The 20,200-nt window shown below is 38.4% G+C and overlaps 1 protein-coding gene across 1 annotated transcript in view; it reads right to left on the bottom strand.

The window, feature by feature from the left end:
- The window catches only part of ANKAR (ankyrin and armadillo repeat containing), a 162,368-nt gene that overhangs the window by 70,757 nt on the left and 71,411 nt on the right, over positions 1-20,200 (bottom strand). The window contains exon 12 of the mRNA XM_037850171.1: positions 17,221-17,389. Coding sequence (XP_037706099.1) covers positions 17,221-17,389 — 169 coding nt within the window. The remainder of the gene's footprint in view (positions 1-17,220; positions 17,390-20,200) is intronic.

The following is a 20,200-nucleotide window of genomic DNA, read 5'->3' as shown; positions in this document are numbered from 1 at the left end:
TGATGAAAACACTTCAAAGGATAGGAATAGAAGGGAACTTTTTCAATATGATAAAGGCAATATATGAAAAACCCACAGCTAACATCACACTCAATGGGGAGAGACTGAAAGCTTTTCCTCTAAGATCAGGAACAAGACAGGGATGCCCACTATCACCATTGTTATTCAACATTGTGCTGGAAGTTCTAGCTAGAGCAATTAGGCAAGAAAAAGAAATAAAAGGCATCCAAATTGGAAAGGAAGAAGTAAAACTTTCACTATTTGCAGACGACATGATTCTATATGGAGGAAATCCAGAAAAATCTACAGCAAAGCTACTGGAACTAGTCAATGAATACAGCAAAGTAGCAGGCTACAAGATCAACACGCAAAAATCTGTAGTGTTCCTATACACAAGTAATGTGCAACAAGAGGAGGAAATCAAGAAAAAAATCCCATTTACAATAGCAACCAAAAGAATCAAGTATTTAGGAATAAACTTAACCAAGGACAAAAAAGACCTTTACATAGAAAACTATAAGAAACTGCTAAAAGAAATTGAACAAGACCTAAAAAAATGGAAGAACATACCATGTTCATGGATTGGAAGACTAAATATAGTTAAGATGGCAATTTTACCTAAACTGATTTACAGATTCAATGCAATACTAATTCAAATCCCAACAACTTACTTTACAGAAATAGAAAAACCAATAACTAAATGTATTTGGAAGGGTAAGGTGCCCCGAATAGTCAAAAATATCTTGAGAAAGAGGAATGAAGTGGGAGGTCTCACACTACCTGACTTTGAAGCATACTACAAAGCTACAGTGCTCAAAACAGCATGGTACTGGCATAAGGACAGATATACTGATCAATGGAATCGAATTGAGTGTTCAGAAGTAGACTCTCGCATGTATGGACAACTGATCTTTGATAAGGCAGTGAAGCCGAAGCAACTGGGAAAGCGCAGCCTGTTCAATAAATGGTGTTTGGAGAACTGGATAACCATTTCCAAAAGAATGAAAGAGGATGTCCATCTCACACCTTATACCAAAATTAACTCAAAGTGGATCAAAGACCTAAACATTAGCACCAAGACCATAAAACTTGTTTTAGTTTGCTAACGCTGCAGAATGCAAAACACCAGAGATGGACAGGCTTTTATAAAATGGGGGTTTATTTTGCTACACAGTTACAGTCTTAAGGCCACAAAGCATCCAAGGTAACACACCAGCAATTGGGTACCTTCACCGGAGGACGGCCAATGGTGTCTGGAAAACCTCTGCTAGCTAGGAAGGCAGTCGGCATCTGCTCCAAAGCTCCGGCCTCAAAACGGCTTTCTCCCAGAACGTTCCTCTCTAGCAAGCTTGCTCCTCTTGAAAACATCACTCCCAGCTGCACTCACTGAGTTTTCTCTGAGTCAGTTCATTTATATGGCTCCACTGATCAAGGCCCACCCCGAATGGGTGGGGCCACACCTCCATGGGAACATCTCATCAAAATTATTACCCACAGCTGAGTGGGGCACATTCCAAGCAAATCTAACCAGCACCAAAAACGTCTGTCCAACAAGACCACAAAGATAATGGCATTTGGGGGACACAATACATTCAAACCGGCACATTCCACCCCCTGGACCCCAAAATGACATTATCTTTCCAAATACAAACTACAGTCATTTCATCACAATATCACAAAAACTTAAATCATTTCAGTAACAAAAGTTAAGTACAAAATCCCATCAAAATCAATTTAGGCGTGGTCAGTCCTAAGGCATAATTGCCCTCTAGCTGTGGATCTGTGAACTTAGAACAAGTTATATGCTTCCAATATATAAAGGAGGGAAATTCATAGGATAAACATTCCCATTGCCATAAGGAGAAAGAGTAAGGAAAACAGGGTTAACAGGACCAAAACAGTTCCTAAAACCTGCAGGACAAACTCCATTAGATTTCAAAGTCTGAGAGTCATTAACAGAACAATGTTGCATCCTTGAGGCTTGAGAGAGCGGGAGTCTAACCCTTCCTAAGGGCCTTTGTGGCAGCCCTTTCCTCTCCAAATGCTTAGGTGAGTGCTCCAACATTTCCACACATTGGGGAGACCACCTTCTCGGCCCCACCCTCCTCAAACATCGGGGCAGCTCCCGGATTCCCTTCCATCTCCGGGGCACATGCTGAACCCCTTCAGAACAGTGTGGTGGCAGCCAGGCTCTCCCCAATTCCCTGGAAATGTGCTCCACCCTCTTTGGGACCTCAGGTGGCAAAACTCTTCCAGAGCATCGAGGCGGAAAGCCCGCCCTCGACCTCCAGGGCAAACTCACCCTTTCCATGCATGTGGGCTGCTCCGCTCTCCCAGCCCAAGACCTCCTGACTCCAGACCTCAACCTCCATGGCTCTGTCTTTGAAGAGATTTTTCCTTTAATTTTTTCCTTGTCTGTCTCCTCCAGTCCAGACCGGCAATGGCTCTGTCTATAAAGTTCCTGCAAAAATTCTGTTGGCTTTGCATGAAGCACACAGGGGTCAAAGCCATCAGACAATAGGTGTTTCCACAAATCCTTTCTGGATAATTCCATCTCCAATCTTGGCTTGTACTGAAATGGTGGCTGGGTTCCATGTTCAGTTACATCCTCACGTTGGGCTGTAGCTTCTGGGAATCCAACCCCTGGAAGTTCGTAATTTCCCAAGCCATCAGCTTCTGGTTTCTTTGAACCCAAGAGTTCAGTTCTAAGTTTATCTCTCTCCACTCGCATTTTACTATAAGCTGCAAGGAGAAGCCAGGGTATATCCTCCACATGTAGTCTGGAGATCTCCTCAGCTAAGTATTCCAGGTTGTCACTTTCAAATTTTTCCTTCCATTTGACACCAGGACACAATTTTGCCAAATTCTCTGCCACTGTAAAACAAGGATTGCCTTTCTTCCAGTTTGCAACAACACATTCATCATTTCTGCTCAAGTCCTCATCAGAAGTATCTTTAGAGTCCATATTTCCATAAACAGTCTCTTTAAAGCAGTTTTGGCCTTTTCTATCAAGCTCCTCACAATTCTTCCAGAAACTTCCCCTTATCCATTTAAAAAGCCGTTCCAACATGTTTGGTATCTGCAAACTCAGCAGCAAAAGCACCCCACTTCTCCGATACCAAAATCTGTTCTAGTTTGCTAATGCTGCAGAATGCAAAACACCAGAGATGGACTGGCTTTTATAAAAAGGGGGTTTATTTGGCTATACAGTTACAGTCTTAAGGCCATAAAGTGTCCAAGGTAACACATCAGTAATCAGGTACCTTCACTGGATGATGGCAAATGGCGTCCGGAAAACCTCTGTTAGCTGGGAAGGCACGTGGCTGGCGTCTGCTCCAAAGTTCTGGTTTCAAAATGGCTTTCTCCCAGGACATTCCTCTCTAGCAAGCTTTCTCTTCTTCAAAACGTCACTCACAGCTGCACTCCCTGAGTTTTCTCTCTCTCAGTCAGTTCATTTATATGGCTCCACTGATCAAGGCCCACCCCGAATGGGTGGGGCCACACCTCCATGGGAACATCTCATCAAAATTATTACCCACAGCTGAGTGGGGCACATTCCAAGCAAATCTAACCAGCACTAAAAACGTCTGTCCAACAAGACCACAAAGATAATGGCATTTGGGGGACACAATACATTCAAACCGGCACAAAACTCTTAGAAGAAAATGTAGGGCAATATCTTAAAGATCTTGTGATAGGAGGTGGTTTCTTAGACCTCACACCCAAGGTGCGAGCAACCAAAGAACAAATAGACAAATGGGATTTCCTCAAAATTAAACACTTTTGTACATCAAAGGACTTTGTCAGAAAAGTAAAAAGGCAACCTACACAATGGGAGATGATATTTGGAAACCACATATCAGATAAGGGTTTAATATCCTGAATATATAAAGGAATCCTGCATCTCAATAACAGAAAGACAAACAATCCAATTAAGAAATGGGCAAAAGACATGAACAGACATTTTTCTGAAGAGGAAATACAAATGGCTCAAAGCATATGAAAAAATGCTCAACTTCACTGGCTATTAAGGAAATGCAAATCAAAACCACAATGAGATATCATCTCACACCTACCAGAATGGCCATTATCCAAAAAACAGAAAATGACAATACTGGAGAGGATGGGGAGAAAGAGGCACACTTATTCATTGTTGGTGGGAATGTAGAATGGTGCAACCACTCTGGAAGACAGTGTGGAGGTTCCTCAGGAAGCTAAGTATAGATTTGCCATATGACCCAGCTATTCCATTGCTAGGTATATACTCAGAGGAACTGAAACTTAAGACACAAACAGACATTTGTAAACCGATGTTTATTGCAGCATTATTCACAATTGCCAAGAGATGGAAACAGCCCAAATGTCCATCAAAGGACAAGTGGATAAACAAACTGGTATATACACATGATGGAATATTATGCAGCTGTAAGACAGAACAAAGACATGGATCATGTAATAATGTGGATGAACCTTGAGGACATTATGTTGAGTGAAGTTAGCCAGAAACAAAAGGACAGATTCTGTATGGTCTCACTAATATGAACAGACATTAATGAACAAACTTTGGGAGTTAAAAGCTGACAACACAGGTGACCAGGAGATAGAAAGAGGGCAGAGACCAGCCATTTGATGCTGAAGGACTACAGAATGTTTAGGATTGATTGCATAGATCCAGAAATAGATAGCATAATACTGTGTGATGGTAGCACAGTATTGTAAGTACACTGAACAAAGATGTCTGTGAGTAAAGCTGAAAGAGGTGGGATAGGAGAATGTATGACACCAGAGGTAAAGATAGATGATAAAGACTGGGACTGTATAACATGGCAAAAACTGGACTGGCCAATGACTTTTACTAAATATACAAATATAAAAATGTTTTTGCATGTGGGAAAGCAAATGAATGTCAACCATGTAGAGAGTTGAAAAGGGGATGGTATTCAGGAAAAAATATAATCAAAGCAAACTGGAGTCTATGGTCAACAGTAACATTGTAATATACCTCCATTAAATGTAACAAAGGCAATATGCCAATGCTCGATGTATATGAGTTGGGAATATAGGGGAGGAATATGGGATTCTTGGTAGTGGTGTTATTTGCTATCCTTACTAGTGTATTGTATGACATGTTATTTTTATCATTTTTTTCTTATTGCTAAAAAAAAAACACAATTTTTCTTGCAGTAATCAATATGTTCAAGTGCTGACTGTGGTGATAAATGTACAACTTTATGATGATACCATGAACAACTGATTGTACACTGTGGATAAATGTATGGTATGTGAATATAACTCCATAAAATTGTAGGAAAATATATATATAGGAGTAAAAGTGTTGGAGAAAACATGGTGAGAGGGATGATGCCTCACCAATATGGACTAACTACAATGTGTAAACTCAGAATTGAATCTTAGAACATAGCCTAATGTGGACATAATAATTATAATAGTCCCTAGATTGTAAGCTCTTACAGCAGCTAACTCTATCTCTGAATTGTAATGCCTATCTCTAAACTTTGAGATGCTGATCCCCTAGCGTATAACCTGATTGGTCTCTGGAACAATGCATATCTCTGAGACACCTGAAACTCAGAGCTAGAGCTCGGCAGATATGAATGTCAGTATTAGTGCATACAGCCACCGTTAAAAAAAAAAAAAAAGGTGAAAAAGAGCCCAGACGTCAATTAGTGATATGAATGAAGCAGGTCTGGTTAAGACCAGGGCAAGCCAGGCCAAAGGGTAAAGGTTGAAACTGATTGTGTTTTAAAACTTCAACTTCCATATGAGACCAAGGGAAAAGATATCTATTTTGTACAGGATCTAAATTTTCTAAATGGTACAATGCTACAGTCGATTTGTTCAAACACCACAATTGCAGGGAACTTTGAATAGGAAGTGAGATACGGTAGGTTAGTATAGGCTGGAGTGAAATAGTGACACATCCCAGAGCAATTTGGGCAGATAATAAAAAATACATTTACAGCCTCCCCCTCCCCAGCCCCGAGGATCTGGGGGAAGGTGTGGATGTGTTGGACATCCTCACCTGGACTGGTGTTGATGTTGTCACAAACGTTGGGACTGGTGGTTTGATGTGCTAAGCCCTCGATCATGGGACTTGCCCTTATGAAGCTCATTACCGCAAAGGAGAGTCTAAACTTCCATGTAATTGTGCCTAAGAGTCTCCCCCTGAGTACCTCTTTGTTGCTCAGATGTGGCCCTCTCTCTCTCTAACTGAGCCACCTCGACAGGTGAACTCGCTGCCCTCCCCCCTACATGGAACCTGACTCCCAGGGTTGTAAATCTCCCTGGCAATGCAGAATATGACTCCCGGGGATGAATGTGGACCTGGCATCGTGGGACTGAGAGTATCTTCTTGACCAAAAGGGGGATGCAAAATGAGATGAAATTTCAAATGGCTGAGAGATTTCAAATGGAGTCGAGAGGTCACTCTAGTGGACATTCTTATGCACTATATAGATAACACCTCTTAGGTTTTAATGTATTGGAATAGCTAGAAGTAAATACCTGAAACTACCAAACTCCAACACAGCAGTCTGGACTCCTGAAGACAATTATATAATAATGTAGATTACAAGCGGTGACAGTGTGATTGTGAAGACCTTGTGGATCATACCTCCTTTATCTAGTGTATGGATGAATAGAAAAATGGGGATAAAAACTAAAGGACAAATGAGGTGGGATGGGGGATGATTTGGGTGTTCTTTTTTCACTTTTATTTTTTATTCTTGTTCTGGTTCTTTCTGATGTAAGGAAAATGTTCAGAGATAGATTGTGGTGATGAACGCATAACTATGTTATCATACTGTGGACAGTGGATTGTATACCATGGATGATTGTATGGTGTGTGAATGTATTTCAATAAAACTGAATTTAATAAAAAAAAATTGCAAAAACCATTGTAACTCTGGAACAGTGAGGTGAACCTTAAATTTTGTTCAGATATTCTTTCTGTCACATTTTTGAATTTCCATGGTTGTGTCACATAAACTTTTGTTAACAACACAAGACAGAACAATTGTATGCGCTAGAAAAAATAAAATCAGAAGCACTGTAGAAATGAAAGTATGCATGCAGGTGCAGATGTGTGTATGTATGTATGGAAGAGTGTGAATACAAGTAGCAAAAGATGGTTGAAGCACAGCAAACTCAGGAGGTGAAGGCTCTAGGAACCTCTGGAGATAAGGGTTCAGACTAAGATGATGTTAACACATCTGTGGTCTCAAGACACTTCATATCTTGTGATCCTCTACAACTTAGCAACCCAGCTAATATTCAAGAGAGTTGTTAAAATTAAAAATGGACCTGAGAGGCGGGGCAAGATGGCAGACTGGTGAGCTGTATGTTTTAGTTACTCCTCCAGGAAAGTAGGTAGAAAGCCAGGAACTGCGTGGACTGGACACCACAGAGCAATCTGACTTTGGGCATACTTCATACAACACTCATGAAAACGTGGAACTGCTGAGATCAGCGAAATCTGTAAGTTTTTGCGGCCAGAGGACCCGCGCCCCTCCCTGCCAGGCTCAGTCCCGGGGGAGGAGGGGCTGTCAGCTCCGGGAAGGAGAAGGGAGAACTGCAGTGGCAGCCCTTATGGGAAACTCATTCTACTGATCCAAACTCCAACCATAGATAGACTGAGACCAGACACCAGAGAATCTGAGAGCAGCCAGCCCAGCAGAGAGGAGACAGGCATAGAAAAAAAACAACACGAAAAACTCCAAAATAAAAGCGGAGGATTTTTGGAGTTCTGGTGAACATAGAAAGGGGAAGGGCCCTGAGGCGCATATGCAAATCCTGAAGAAAAGCTGATCTCTCTGCCCTGTGGACCTTTCCTTAATGGCCCTGGTTGCTTTGTCTCTAAGCATTTCAATAACCCATTAGATCTCTGAGGAGGGCCCGTTTTTTTTTTTTTTTTTTTTTTAATCCTTTTTTCTTTTTCTAAAACAATTACTCTAAGAAGCCCAATACAGAAAGCTTCAAAGACTTGCTATTTGGGCAGGTCAAGTCAAGAGCAGAACTAGGAGAGCTCTGAGACAAAACGCAATAATCCAGTGGCTGAGAAAATTCACTAAACACCACAACTTCCCAAGAAAAGGGGGGTGTCCGCTCACAGCCATCATCCTGGTGGACAGGAAACACTCCTGCCCATCACCAGCCCCATAGCCCAGAACTTCCCCAGACAACCCAGTGTGACGGAAGTGCTTCAAATAACAGGCACACACCACAAAACTGGGCATGGACATTAGCCTTCCCTGCAACCTCAGCTGATTGTCCCAGAGTTGGGAAGGTAGAGCAGTGTGAATTAACAAAGCCCCATTCAGCCATCATTTCAGCAGACTGGGAACCTCCCTACACAGCCCAGCAGCCCAGAACTGCCCTGGCGGGATGGCACTCACCTGTGACATAGCACAGTCATCCCTCAACAGAGGACCTGGGGTGCACGGCCTGGAAGAGGGGCCCACTTGCAAGTCTCAGGAGCCATACGCCAATACCAAGGACTTGTGGGTCAGTGGCAGAGACAAACTGTGGCAGGACTGAACTGAAGGATTAGACTATTGCAGCAGCTTTAAAACTCTAGGATCACCAGGGAGATTTGATTGTTAGAGCCACCCCCCCCTCCCTGACTGCCCAGAAACACGCCCCATATACAGGGCAGGCAACACCAACTACACACGCAAGCTTGGTACACCAATTGGACCCCACAAGACTCACTCCCCCACTCACCAAAAAGGCTAAGCAGGGGAGAACTGGCTTGTGGAGAACAGGTGGCTCGTGGACGCCACCTGCTGGTTAGTTAGAGAAAGTGTACTCCACGAAGCTGTAGATCTGACAAATTAGAGATAAGGACTTCAATTGGTCTACAAATCCTAAAAGAACCCTATCAAGTTCAGCAAATGCCACGAGGCCAAAAACAACAGAAAATTATAAAGCATATGAAAAAACCAGACGATATGGATAACCCAAGCCCAAGCACCCAAATCAAAAGACCAGAAGAGACACAGCACCTAGAGGAACTACTCAAAGAAGTAAAGATGAACAATGAGACCATAGTACGGGAGATAAAGGAAATCAAGAAGACCCTAGAAGAGCATAAAGAAGACATTGCAAGACTAAATAAAAAAATGGATGATCTTATGGAAATTAAAGAAACTGTTGACCAAATTAAAAAGATTCTGGACACTCATAGTACAAGACTAGAGGAAGTTGAACAACGAATCAGTGACCTCGAAGATGACAGAATGGAAAATGAAATCATAAAAGAAAGAATGGGGAAAAAAAATTGAAAAAATCGAAATGGACCTCAGGGATATGATAGATAATATGAAACGTCCAAATATAAAACTCATTGGTGTCCCAGAAGGGGAAGAAAAGGGTAAAGGTCTAGGAAGAGTATTCAAAGAAATTGTTGGGGAAAACTTCCCAAATCTTCTAAACAACATAAATACACAAATCATAAATGCTCAGCGAACTCCAAATAGAATAAATCCAAATAAACCCACTCCGAGACATATACTGATCACACTATCAAACACAGAAGAGAAGGAGCAAGTTCTGAAAGCAGCAAGAGAAAAGCAATTCACCACATACAAAGGAAACAGCATAAGACTAAGTAGTGACTACTCAGCAGCCACCATGGAGGCAAGAAGGCAGTGGCACGATATATTTAAAATTCTGAGTGAGAAAAATTTCCAGCCAAGAATACTTTATCCAGCAAAGCTCTCCTTCAAATTCGAGGGAGAGCTTAAATTTTTCACAGACAAACAAATGCTGAGAGAATTTGCTAACAAGAGACCTGCCCTACTGGAGATACTCAAGGGAGCCCTACAGACAGAGAAACAAAGAAAGGACAGAGAGAATTGGAGAAAGGTTCAGTACTAAAGAGATTCGGTATGGGTACAATAAAGGATATTAATAGACAGAGGGGAAAAATATGACAAACATAAACCAAAGGATAAGATGGCTGATCCAAGAAATGCCTTCACGGTTATAACGTTGAATGTAAATGGATTAAACTCCCCAATTAAAAGATATAGATTCGCAGAATGGATAAAAAAAAAATGAACCATCAATATGTTGCATACAAGAGACTCATCTTAGACACAGGGACACAAAGAAACTGAAAGTAAAAGGATGGAAAAAAATATTTCATGCAAGCTACAGCCAAAAGAAAGCAGGTGTAGCAATATTAATCTCAGATAAAATAGACTTCAAATGCAGGGATGTTTTGAGAGACAAAGAAGGCCACTACGTATTAATAAAAGGGGCAATTCAGCAAGAAGAAATAACAATCGTAAATGTCTATGCACCCAACCAAGGTGCCACAAAATACATGAGAGAAACACTGGCAAAACTAAAGGAAGCAATTGATGTTTCCACAATAATTGTGGGAGACTTCAACACATCACTCTCTCCTATAGATAGATCAACCAGACAGAAGACCAATAAGGAAATTGAAAACCTAAACAATCTGATAAATGAATTAGATTTAACAGACATATACAGGACATTACATCCCAAATCACCAGGATACACATACTTTTCTAGTGCTCATGGAACTTTCTCCAGAATAGATCATATGCTGGGACATAAAACAAGCCTCAATAAATTTAAAAAGATTGAAATTATTCAAAGCACATTCTCTGACCACAATGGAATACAATTAGAAGTCAATACCCATCAGAGACTTAGAAAATTCACAAATACCTGGAGGTTAAACAACACACTCCTAAACAATCAGTGGGTTAAAGAAGAAATAGCAAGAGAAATTGCTAAATATATAGAGACGAATGAAAATGAGAACACAACATACCAAAACCTATGGGATGCAGCAAAAGCAGTGCTAAGGTGGAAATTTATAGCACTAAACACATATATTAAAAAGGAAGAAAGAGCCAAAATCAAAGAACTAATGGATCAACTGAAGAAGCTAGAAAATGAACAGCAAACCAATCCTAAACCAAGTAGAAGAAAAGAAATAACAAGGATTAAAGCAGAAATAAATGACATAGAGAACAAAAAAACAATAGAGAGGATAAATATCACCAAAAGTTGGTTCTTTGAGAAGATCAACAAGATTGATAAGCCCCTAGCTAGACTGACAAAATCAAAAAGAGAGAAGACCCATATAAACAAAATAATGAATGAAAAAGGTGACATAACTGCAGATCCTGAAGAAATTAAAAAAATTATAAGAGGATACTATGAACAACTGTATGGCAACAAACTGGATAATGTAGAGGAAATGGACAATTTCCTGGAAACATATGAACAACCTAGACTGACCAGAGAAGAAATAGAAGACCTCAACCAACCCATCACAAGCAAAGACATCCAATCAGTCATCAAAAATCTTCCCACAAATAAATGCCCAGGGCCAGATGGCTTCACAGGGGAATTCTACCAAACTTTCCAGAAAGAACTGACACCAATCTTACTCAAACTCTTTCAAAACATTGAAGAAAATGGAACACTACCTAACTCATTTTATGAAGCTAACATCAATCTAATACCAAAACCAGGCAAAGATGTTACAAAAAAGGAAAACTACCAGCCAATCTCCCTAATGAATATAGATGCAAAAATCCTCAACAAAATACTTGCAAATCGAATCGAAAGACACATTAAAAAAATCGTACACCATGACCAAGTGGGGTTTATTCCAGGCATGCAAGGATGGTTCAACATAAGAAAATCAATCAATGTATTACAACACATTAACAAGTCAAAAGGGAAAAATCAATTGATCATCTCAATAGATGCTGAAAAAGCATTTGACAAAATCCAACATCCCTTTTTGATAAAAACACTTCAAAAGGTAGGAATTGAAGGAAACTTCCTCAACATGATAAAGAGCATATATGAAAAACCCACAGCCAGCACAGTACTCAATGGTGAGAGACTGAAAGCCTTCCCTCTAAGATCAGGAACAAGACAAGGATGCCCGCTATCACCACTGTTATTCAACATTGTGCTGGAAGTTCTAGCCAGGGCAATCCGGCAAGACAAAGAAATAAAAGGCATCCAAATTGGAAAAGAAGAAGTAAAACTGTCATTGTTTGCAGATGATATGATCTTATATCTAGAAAACCCTGAGAAATCGACGATACAGCTACTAGAGCTAATAAATTTAGCAAAGTAGCAGGATACAAGGTTTATGCGCATAAGTCAGTAATGTTTCTATATGCTAGAAATCAACAAACTGAAGAGACACTCAAGAAAAAGATACCATTTTCAATAGCAACTAAAAAAATCAAGTACCTAGGAATAAACTTAACCAAAGATGTAAAAGACCTATACAAAGAAAACTACATAACTCCACTAAAATAAATAGAAGGGGACCTTAAAAGATGGAAAAATATTCCATGTTCATGGATAGGAAGACTAAATGTCATTAAGATGTCAATTCTACCCAAACTCATCTACAGATTCAATGCAATCCCAATCAAAATTCTAACAACCTACTTTGCAGACTTGGAAAAGCTAGTTATCAAATTTATTTGGAAAGGGAAGATGCCTCGAATTGCTGAAGACACTCTAAAAAAGGAAAACCAAGTGGGAGGACTTACACTCCCTGACTTTGAAGCTTATTATAAAGCCACAGTTGCCAAAACAGCATGGTACTGCCACAAAGATAGACTTATAGATCAATGGAATCGAATTGAGAATTCGGAGACAGACCCTCAGATCTTTGGCCGACTGATCTTTGATAAGGCCCCCAAAGTCACTGAACTGAGTCATAATGGTCTTTTTAACAAATGGGGCTGGGAGAGTTGGATATCCATATCCAAAACAATGAAAGAGGACCCCTACCTCACCCCCTACACAAAAATTAACTCAAAATGGACCAAAGATCTCAATATGAAAGAAAGTACCATAAAACTCCTAGAAGATAATGTAGGAAAACATCTTCAAGACCTTGTATTAGGCGGCCACTTCCTAGACTTTACACCCAAAGCACAAGCAACAAAAGAGAAAATAGATAAATGGGAACTCCTCAAGCTTAGAAGTTTCTGCACCTCAAAGGAATTTCTCAAAAACGTAAAGAGGCAGCCAACTCAATGGGAAAAAATTTTTGGAAACCATGTATCTGACAAAAGACTGATATCTTGCATATACAAAGAAAGCCTACAACTCAATGACAATAGTACAGTCGGCCCAATTATAAAATGGGCAAAAGATATGAAAAGACAGTTCTCTGAAGAGGAAATACAAATGGCCAAGAAACACATGAAAAAATGTTCAGCTTCACTAGCTATTAGAGAGGTGCAAATTAAGACCACAATGAGATACCATCTAACACCGGTTAGAATGGCTGCCATTAAACAAACAGGAAACTACAAATGCTGGAGGGGATGTGGAGAAATTGGAACTCTTATTCACTGTTGGTGGGACTGTATAATGGTTCAGCCACTCTGGAAGTCAGTCTGGCAGTTCCTTAGAAAACTAGATATAGAGTTACCATTCGACCCAGCGATTGCACTTCTCGGTATATACCCAGAAGATCGGAAAGCAGTGACACGAACAGATATCTGCACGCCAATGTTCATAGCAGCATTATTCACAATTGCCAAAAGATGGAAACAACCCAAATGTCCTTCAACAGATGAGTGGATAAATAAAATGTGGTATATACACACGATGGAATACTACGCGGCAGTAAGAAGGAACGATCTCGTGAAACATATGACAACATGGATGAACCTTGAGGACATAATGCTAAGCGAAATAAGCCAGGCACAAAAAGAGAAACATTATATGCTACCACTAATGTGAACTTTGAAAAATGTAAAACAAATGGCTTATAATGTAGAATGTAGGGGAACTAGCAATAGAGAGCAATTAAGGAAGGGGGAACAATAATCCAAGAAGAACAGATAAGCTATTTAACGTTCTCGGGATGCCCAGGAATGACTATGGTCTGTTAATTTCTGATGGATATAGTAGGAGCAAGTTCACAGAAATGTTGCTATATTAGGTAACTTTCTTGGGGTAAAGTAGGAACATGTTGGAAGTTAAGCAGTTATCTTAGGTTAGTTGTCTTTTTCTTACTCCCTTGTTATGGTCTCTTTGAAATGTTCTTTTATTGTATGTTTGTTTTCTTTTTAACTTTTTTTTCATACAGTTGATTTAAAAAAAAAGGGAAAGTTAAAAAAAAAAAAATAAGGAAAAAAAAAATGTAGTGCCCCCTTGAGGAGCCTGTGGAGAATGCAGGGGTATTCGCCTACCCCCCCTCCATGGTTGCTAACATGACCACAGACATGGGGGACTGGTGGTTTGATGGGTTGGGCCCTCTACCACAGGTTTTACCCTTGGGAAGACGGTTGCTGCAAAGGAGAGGCTAGGCCTCCCTATGGTTGTGCCTAAGAGCCTCCTGCCGAATGCCTCTTTGTTGCTCAGATGTGGCCCTGTCTCTCTAGCTAAGCCAACTTGAAAGGTGAATCACTGCCCTCCCCCCTACGTGGGATCAGACACCCAGGGGAGTGAATCTCCCTGGCAACGTGGAATATGACTCCCAGGGAGGAATGTAGACCTGGCATCGTGGGACGGAGAACATCTTCTTGACCAAAAGGGGGATGTGAAAGGAAATGAAATAAGCTTCAGTGGCAGAGAGAATCCAAAAGGAGCCGAGAGGTCACTCTGGTGGGCACTCTTACGCACACTTTAGACAACCCTTTTTAGGGTCTAAAGAATTGGGGTAGCTGGTGGTGGATACCTGAAACTATCAAACTACAACCCAGAACCCATGAATCTCGAAGACAGTTGTATAAAAATGTAGCTTATGAGGGGTGACAAGGGGATTGGGAAAGCCATAAGGACCACACTCCACTTTGTCTAGTTTATGGATGGATGTGTAGAAAAATAGGGAAAGGAAACAAACAGACAAAGGTACCCAGTGTTCTTTTTTACTTCAATTGCTCTTTTTCACTCTAATTATTATTCTTGTTATTCTTGTGTGTGTGCTAATGAAGGTGTCAGGGATTGATTTGGGTGATGAATGTACAACTATGTAATGGTACTGTGAACAATCAAAAGTACGATTTGTTTTGTATGACTGCGTGGTATATGAATATATCTCAATAAAATGATTAAAAAAAAAAAAAAAAAAAAAAAGACATAATGCTGAGCAAAATAAGCCAGGCACAAAAAGAGAGATATTGTATGTTACCACTAATGTGAATTCTGTGAAAAATGTACAATGTTTTATACTGTAGAATGTAGGGGACCTAGAGATACCAATTAGTGGAGGGGGAATGATAATCTAATAAGAACAGATAAACTATGGAGGGTAATCTCAAGGTTATGGGAATGCTCAGGAATGATTATGGTTTGTGAACTTTCTTGGATATAGTAAGATCATGTTGGAAGCAATAGAGTTATTTTAGGTTTTTTTTTCTCTTATTCCGTTGTTTTCTTAGGGGTTGTTAATTTTCTTGTGGTATGGTAGGAACATGTTAGAAGCAATGTAGTTATTTTAGATTATTTGTTTTTCTTACTCCTCTGTTTGGACATGGTTTATTAATTTTCTTGGGGTATGGTAGGAACATATTGGAAGCAAAGTAGTTATTTTAGGTTATTTGTTTTCCTTAATCCATTGCTTTGTTTGAAATGTTGTGGGGTTTTTTTGGTTGTTGTTTGCCTGTTTGTCTTTAATTTTTTGATAAACAAAGTTAAAAAATTGAAAAAAAATCAGTAGAAAAATGGGAGTAAAAACTAAATGACAAATAGGGTGGGATGGGGGGATGGTTTGGGTATTCTCTTTTCACTTTTATTTTTTATTCCTATTCTGATTCTTTCTGATGTAAGGAAAATGTTCAGAAATAGATTGTGGTGATGAACGCATAACTATATGATCATACTGTGAACAGTTGATTGTATACAATGGATGACTGTATGGTTTATGAATATATTTCAATAAAACTGAATTAAAAAAAATGGACCTGAATAGACAGAAAAAACGTATTTCAAAACTAAGTTCTTTATCTTCCTTGGAGTGAAGGAATAATATAGAATACAGCATAGGAAAATCTACTTTTATTATTTAGGCTTCAGATAAGGCAAGAGCCCACTGATTCCAATAATTTACTTCTATAGGTTCTGTCATGAACTCATTTATCATTTTATTTATTCAAATTGCTATAGACTACTCATTATGTGCTTTGTTCTGACTTTAGTGGTAGGGAGGAATAAGAATGAAGGGTAAAACCTGGTCCCTATTTTAAATGTTTAATTAAGGCAATAAAACAAACAAAAAGAAAAATTATAAACTAGTGAAAATGATATGCTATGCATAAAAGCTGACCCTCTCTAACAATATTCTTAAATGATAAAGTAGGGTATAGTTAAGTGTTAGAAGGAAACTTGAAGTAGACGACTTTAATGAATTTGTAATGAAGGGAAACAGCTTTCAAATGCTTTTACCACATGATAGAGGTTCTTAGAATATGACACTTGATTAAATTTGAGGTTCTAAAGACAAGGAAAGCCCTCTACATAGTTCCCTTATCCCCAAACTTTTTAAAATATTTTAACAAAAATATTTATACTTATTCCCAGTGAACTGGATCAGAAAGACAGGTGATTAACTGGGCAAGCAGGAAAAGGGAGAGGCATTTCTCCAATTTTTCTTCCCCCAAATTTGAAACTTACACTATTATGTATGCTCACTGGAATAAGATAATTCTTACAGAACTTAAGAGACCATTTGCAGTAGCTGCAGAACTATCTTATAGCTTCTGGCATTCTTGATGCAGTGATGCACTTCAGAAACTAACTGGACCAATGTCTGCTGATGACCTTGAATTTTGATGTCAAATATCTAGCAGCAAATCTGAAGTTCCTGTTACAATTCATAAAATAGCTTCCAATTATCAATAATCAATATGTATATTATTCACACAAGGAGACATATACTCCCCTGGGCATATTATCTGTATTATTTTTATTATTCATGCCAACATTTTCCTTTAGAAACATATGTGAGTGAACATGTTTTTAAAAACCAACTATGTCTTTAAAAGTTGAATATCTTTCATAAGCCCAGATGTTTAAATTTTTGTTCAATATTTTAAGTTACTATACATATATATAGGTTGATTCTAAGATAAATCCAGGATATCTGTTCATATAGGACAAATCCAAACCTGTATTTGCCTTACTTAGTATATCTGGTCACTTTAAAATAATATGTAAATAGAGACTCACCTGAATCAGATCTCAGAAATGTGATAAGATAATGGATGCCTTTATTGTCTCTCACTGATCTTTGATTCTTTTTATTTCCCATACATAATACCCGGATACAGTTCATTACATTTATTAGCACATCTTCAATGTCTAGTTTCAAGAGATTTATAAGAGCTGGAATTCCATTCTAAAAATAAACAAAAAATACAGTTACAACCGAGTTTATTTAAGATACATAAAATCTTTACTTAGAAACACAAGTCTATAATTTTTCTTCCTGTAAGTAACTGCTTCTTTAGGAGACAATGATTGCCCATAAACAAATATGTCCATACTGATGTTGTACACTAAATAACAGTTAAAACCACTTGATCAAATTTGATTAATTAACATTAAGGTTAAATATTCTATAAATGTATTTTGAAATAGCCTACTTTATACCAAAAATAATTTGAGGCTACAAGTTCGCATTTAATATATATCTAAAAGTGAGGCAACTGCATAAAAACAATTGAATACAGTGCTCCATTTGGAAATAATTACCATTGTGGATATTGCATTGGTAATTGGAATTGCATTTGTGCAACATAAAATATTATTTTTAAATATAAATATTTCCCAATTTTAAATGACAGAATAGAGATGGCAGTTTCTTACTACAATAGAAATAATGCAAGAGGATCAAGGAAAATAAGAAATGGAAATGCAACACCTATTTTCAATAAAGATAAAAAGACATCTGAAATGTTGAACCATAATAAATGTGTATGGGCTGCCAACAGGGATAGGAGAGAACTCCCATGGCCACTGACATCGGGAAATGCTGGCAGAGAGTTTTTCAAACTAAGAGGCTCTACCTTGAAAGGAAGGAAAAAAAAAAAATCCCTGTCTGCAACAATGGGAATTGGTTCGCAGGATGGAAGCAGATTCTTCCCTATATCAGTTTGGCATAAAATTTCAAAAAGTAGGGAAGACAGTGATGAATAAGGAATCATAGCAACAAGATATATTTGTAAAAATCTGTTGGTGAGGTAAAAAGGAAGAGATAGACTCTGCGTTGTGGAGGAGATGGAATCTGGATTCTGAAGAGTACTGCACCATCAATCTCTAGTGGTCACAGAAAAGTAAAGCTAAAAGAACTCATATACACAGCCCTGTGGGATAAGTCATATCCTTGCTTGCCTGGAACATGGTTTGAACCCTTTTCTATATATGCTTCTGGCAAATAGCTGGACCAAAATAAATCACCTAATTCAACGGTGAGTAGTGATCAAAAAGGAACCAGTACAGGACCTATACATATATTACAAGAAAAAAGAAAAACCCTATGGGAGATAATTAATGTTTCCAAAAAGCAAATGCAAGTTGTAACCAAATGTGACATATTTTTATGAATGAAAAAGGTTAATAATCACTTCTATAAAACAAGTATACACATCAGAGACACCAGATCTCAAGGAAGATTTTTTTAGATAAGATGAAATGAAACATGAGCTGGAATAGCTCAGGAAATATAAGGAAACATATAAAAGCCAAGTTGTAATCTACACAAAGGAAAATAAACTACGCTTAAATCATACTAAGGTACAAGGAGACTAGGACTGAGGAAAAAGGAAATGAAATAAAAAGAAACAAACAGTGGGAAATGACTAGAGAGAAAATTACAGCTATGTAAGATTGGAAAAGCTAATAAAGTACACAAATAATTTGTTTCCCTGAAGAGAGGTGGTCAATGAATCCAGTGATCAATAAATCCAATGGTCAATTTTTGAGCTTCATTTTATCACAGCAGTTGACACCACTGATCATTCTCTTTTCCTTAAAACACTTTCTCCATTTGATTGATTGAACAAAGATTCTTCAAGTTTCTTCCTACCATACTGGTCATTCCTTTTTAGTCTCCTTTGTTGATCCCACCAGATTTTTCCAACCTTCCCACAAATTCTGGTGCCTCAACTTTCAAAAATATAATACAGAATATGACAACTTCTCATTATTTCCACTATTACCATCCTGGTTCAAGGCACCATTACCTTTCACCTGGATTACTGCAGTAGCCTCTTAAACAATCCTCCTGCATCCACCCATAATCACCAACTTTAAGACAGAAGGTAGAGTGACCCTGTTAAAATGAAAATTCCTTCAGAGAATTTCCCAGAGAAAAATCATTCAAGCACTTCCTAATGTACTCAGACTAAAATTCAAGGTTTCTAACAATTGCCTATATGGCTCTCCATGATCTATTCCCACCACTACCAAGCTAAGAGTCTCTCCTACTTCTCTCCTCTCAGCTACTTTTGCTTTCTTGCTTTTCTTCAAATATGCTAGGCACACTCCCACTACACTTCCTTTGCACTTATTCTCTCTTCCTAGAATGCTCTTCCCAACAGAAAAACATATGGCACATGCCCTCAGCTACTTCAGGTCTGTACTCAAATGCCAATTCTTAGCTAAGTATTTCTCACTAAGCTCCTTTTCCACATTTTTCCTGCTTTATTTTACATCTTAATACCTATTTTCATCCAACATACTGTATATTTGACTTATTTTGTTTATTGTCTTGTTACCCCAACTAGAATAAAAGTCCCATGAAGGCTGGGATTTTGTCTGTTTTGTTCACTACTATAATCCCAACATCTGGAATAGTATCTGCCATATAATAAACTCTCAATAAATATTTATTGTATGAATGAATGGAAATAATACTACAGAAAAAAAATTTAACTATATGAATTCAAGAAAACATACCAAAAATAAAAGAAGATGAATCCATAAGGTGAAAGGTACAACCAAGACCCAGGAAAAATGGATAACTAACATTGATGTATAAGTTCTAGACGTCAAAGATAAAACAGAGAAAGAAAACACTGATTATACATAAAAGCTTACAACAAACCACTTTAATAAATCTGAAAGAATAACAAAACATTAAAGAAAACAAAAATGATGACAGAACATATATCAATAAATGTAAATGAGCTAAAGTCACTTGCTAAAA

This window comes from Choloepus didactylus, chromosome 9 (genome assembly GCF_015220235.1).
Source record: "Choloepus didactylus isolate mChoDid1 chromosome 9, mChoDid1.pri, whole genome shotgun sequence".
NCBI classification, from domain to species: Eukaryota; Metazoa; Chordata; class Mammalia; order Pilosa; family Megalonychidae; genus Choloepus; species Choloepus didactylus.
The sequence above is the reverse complement of the archived record's forward strand: the minus strand, read 5'-3'. Positions and strand labels throughout refer to the sequence as shown.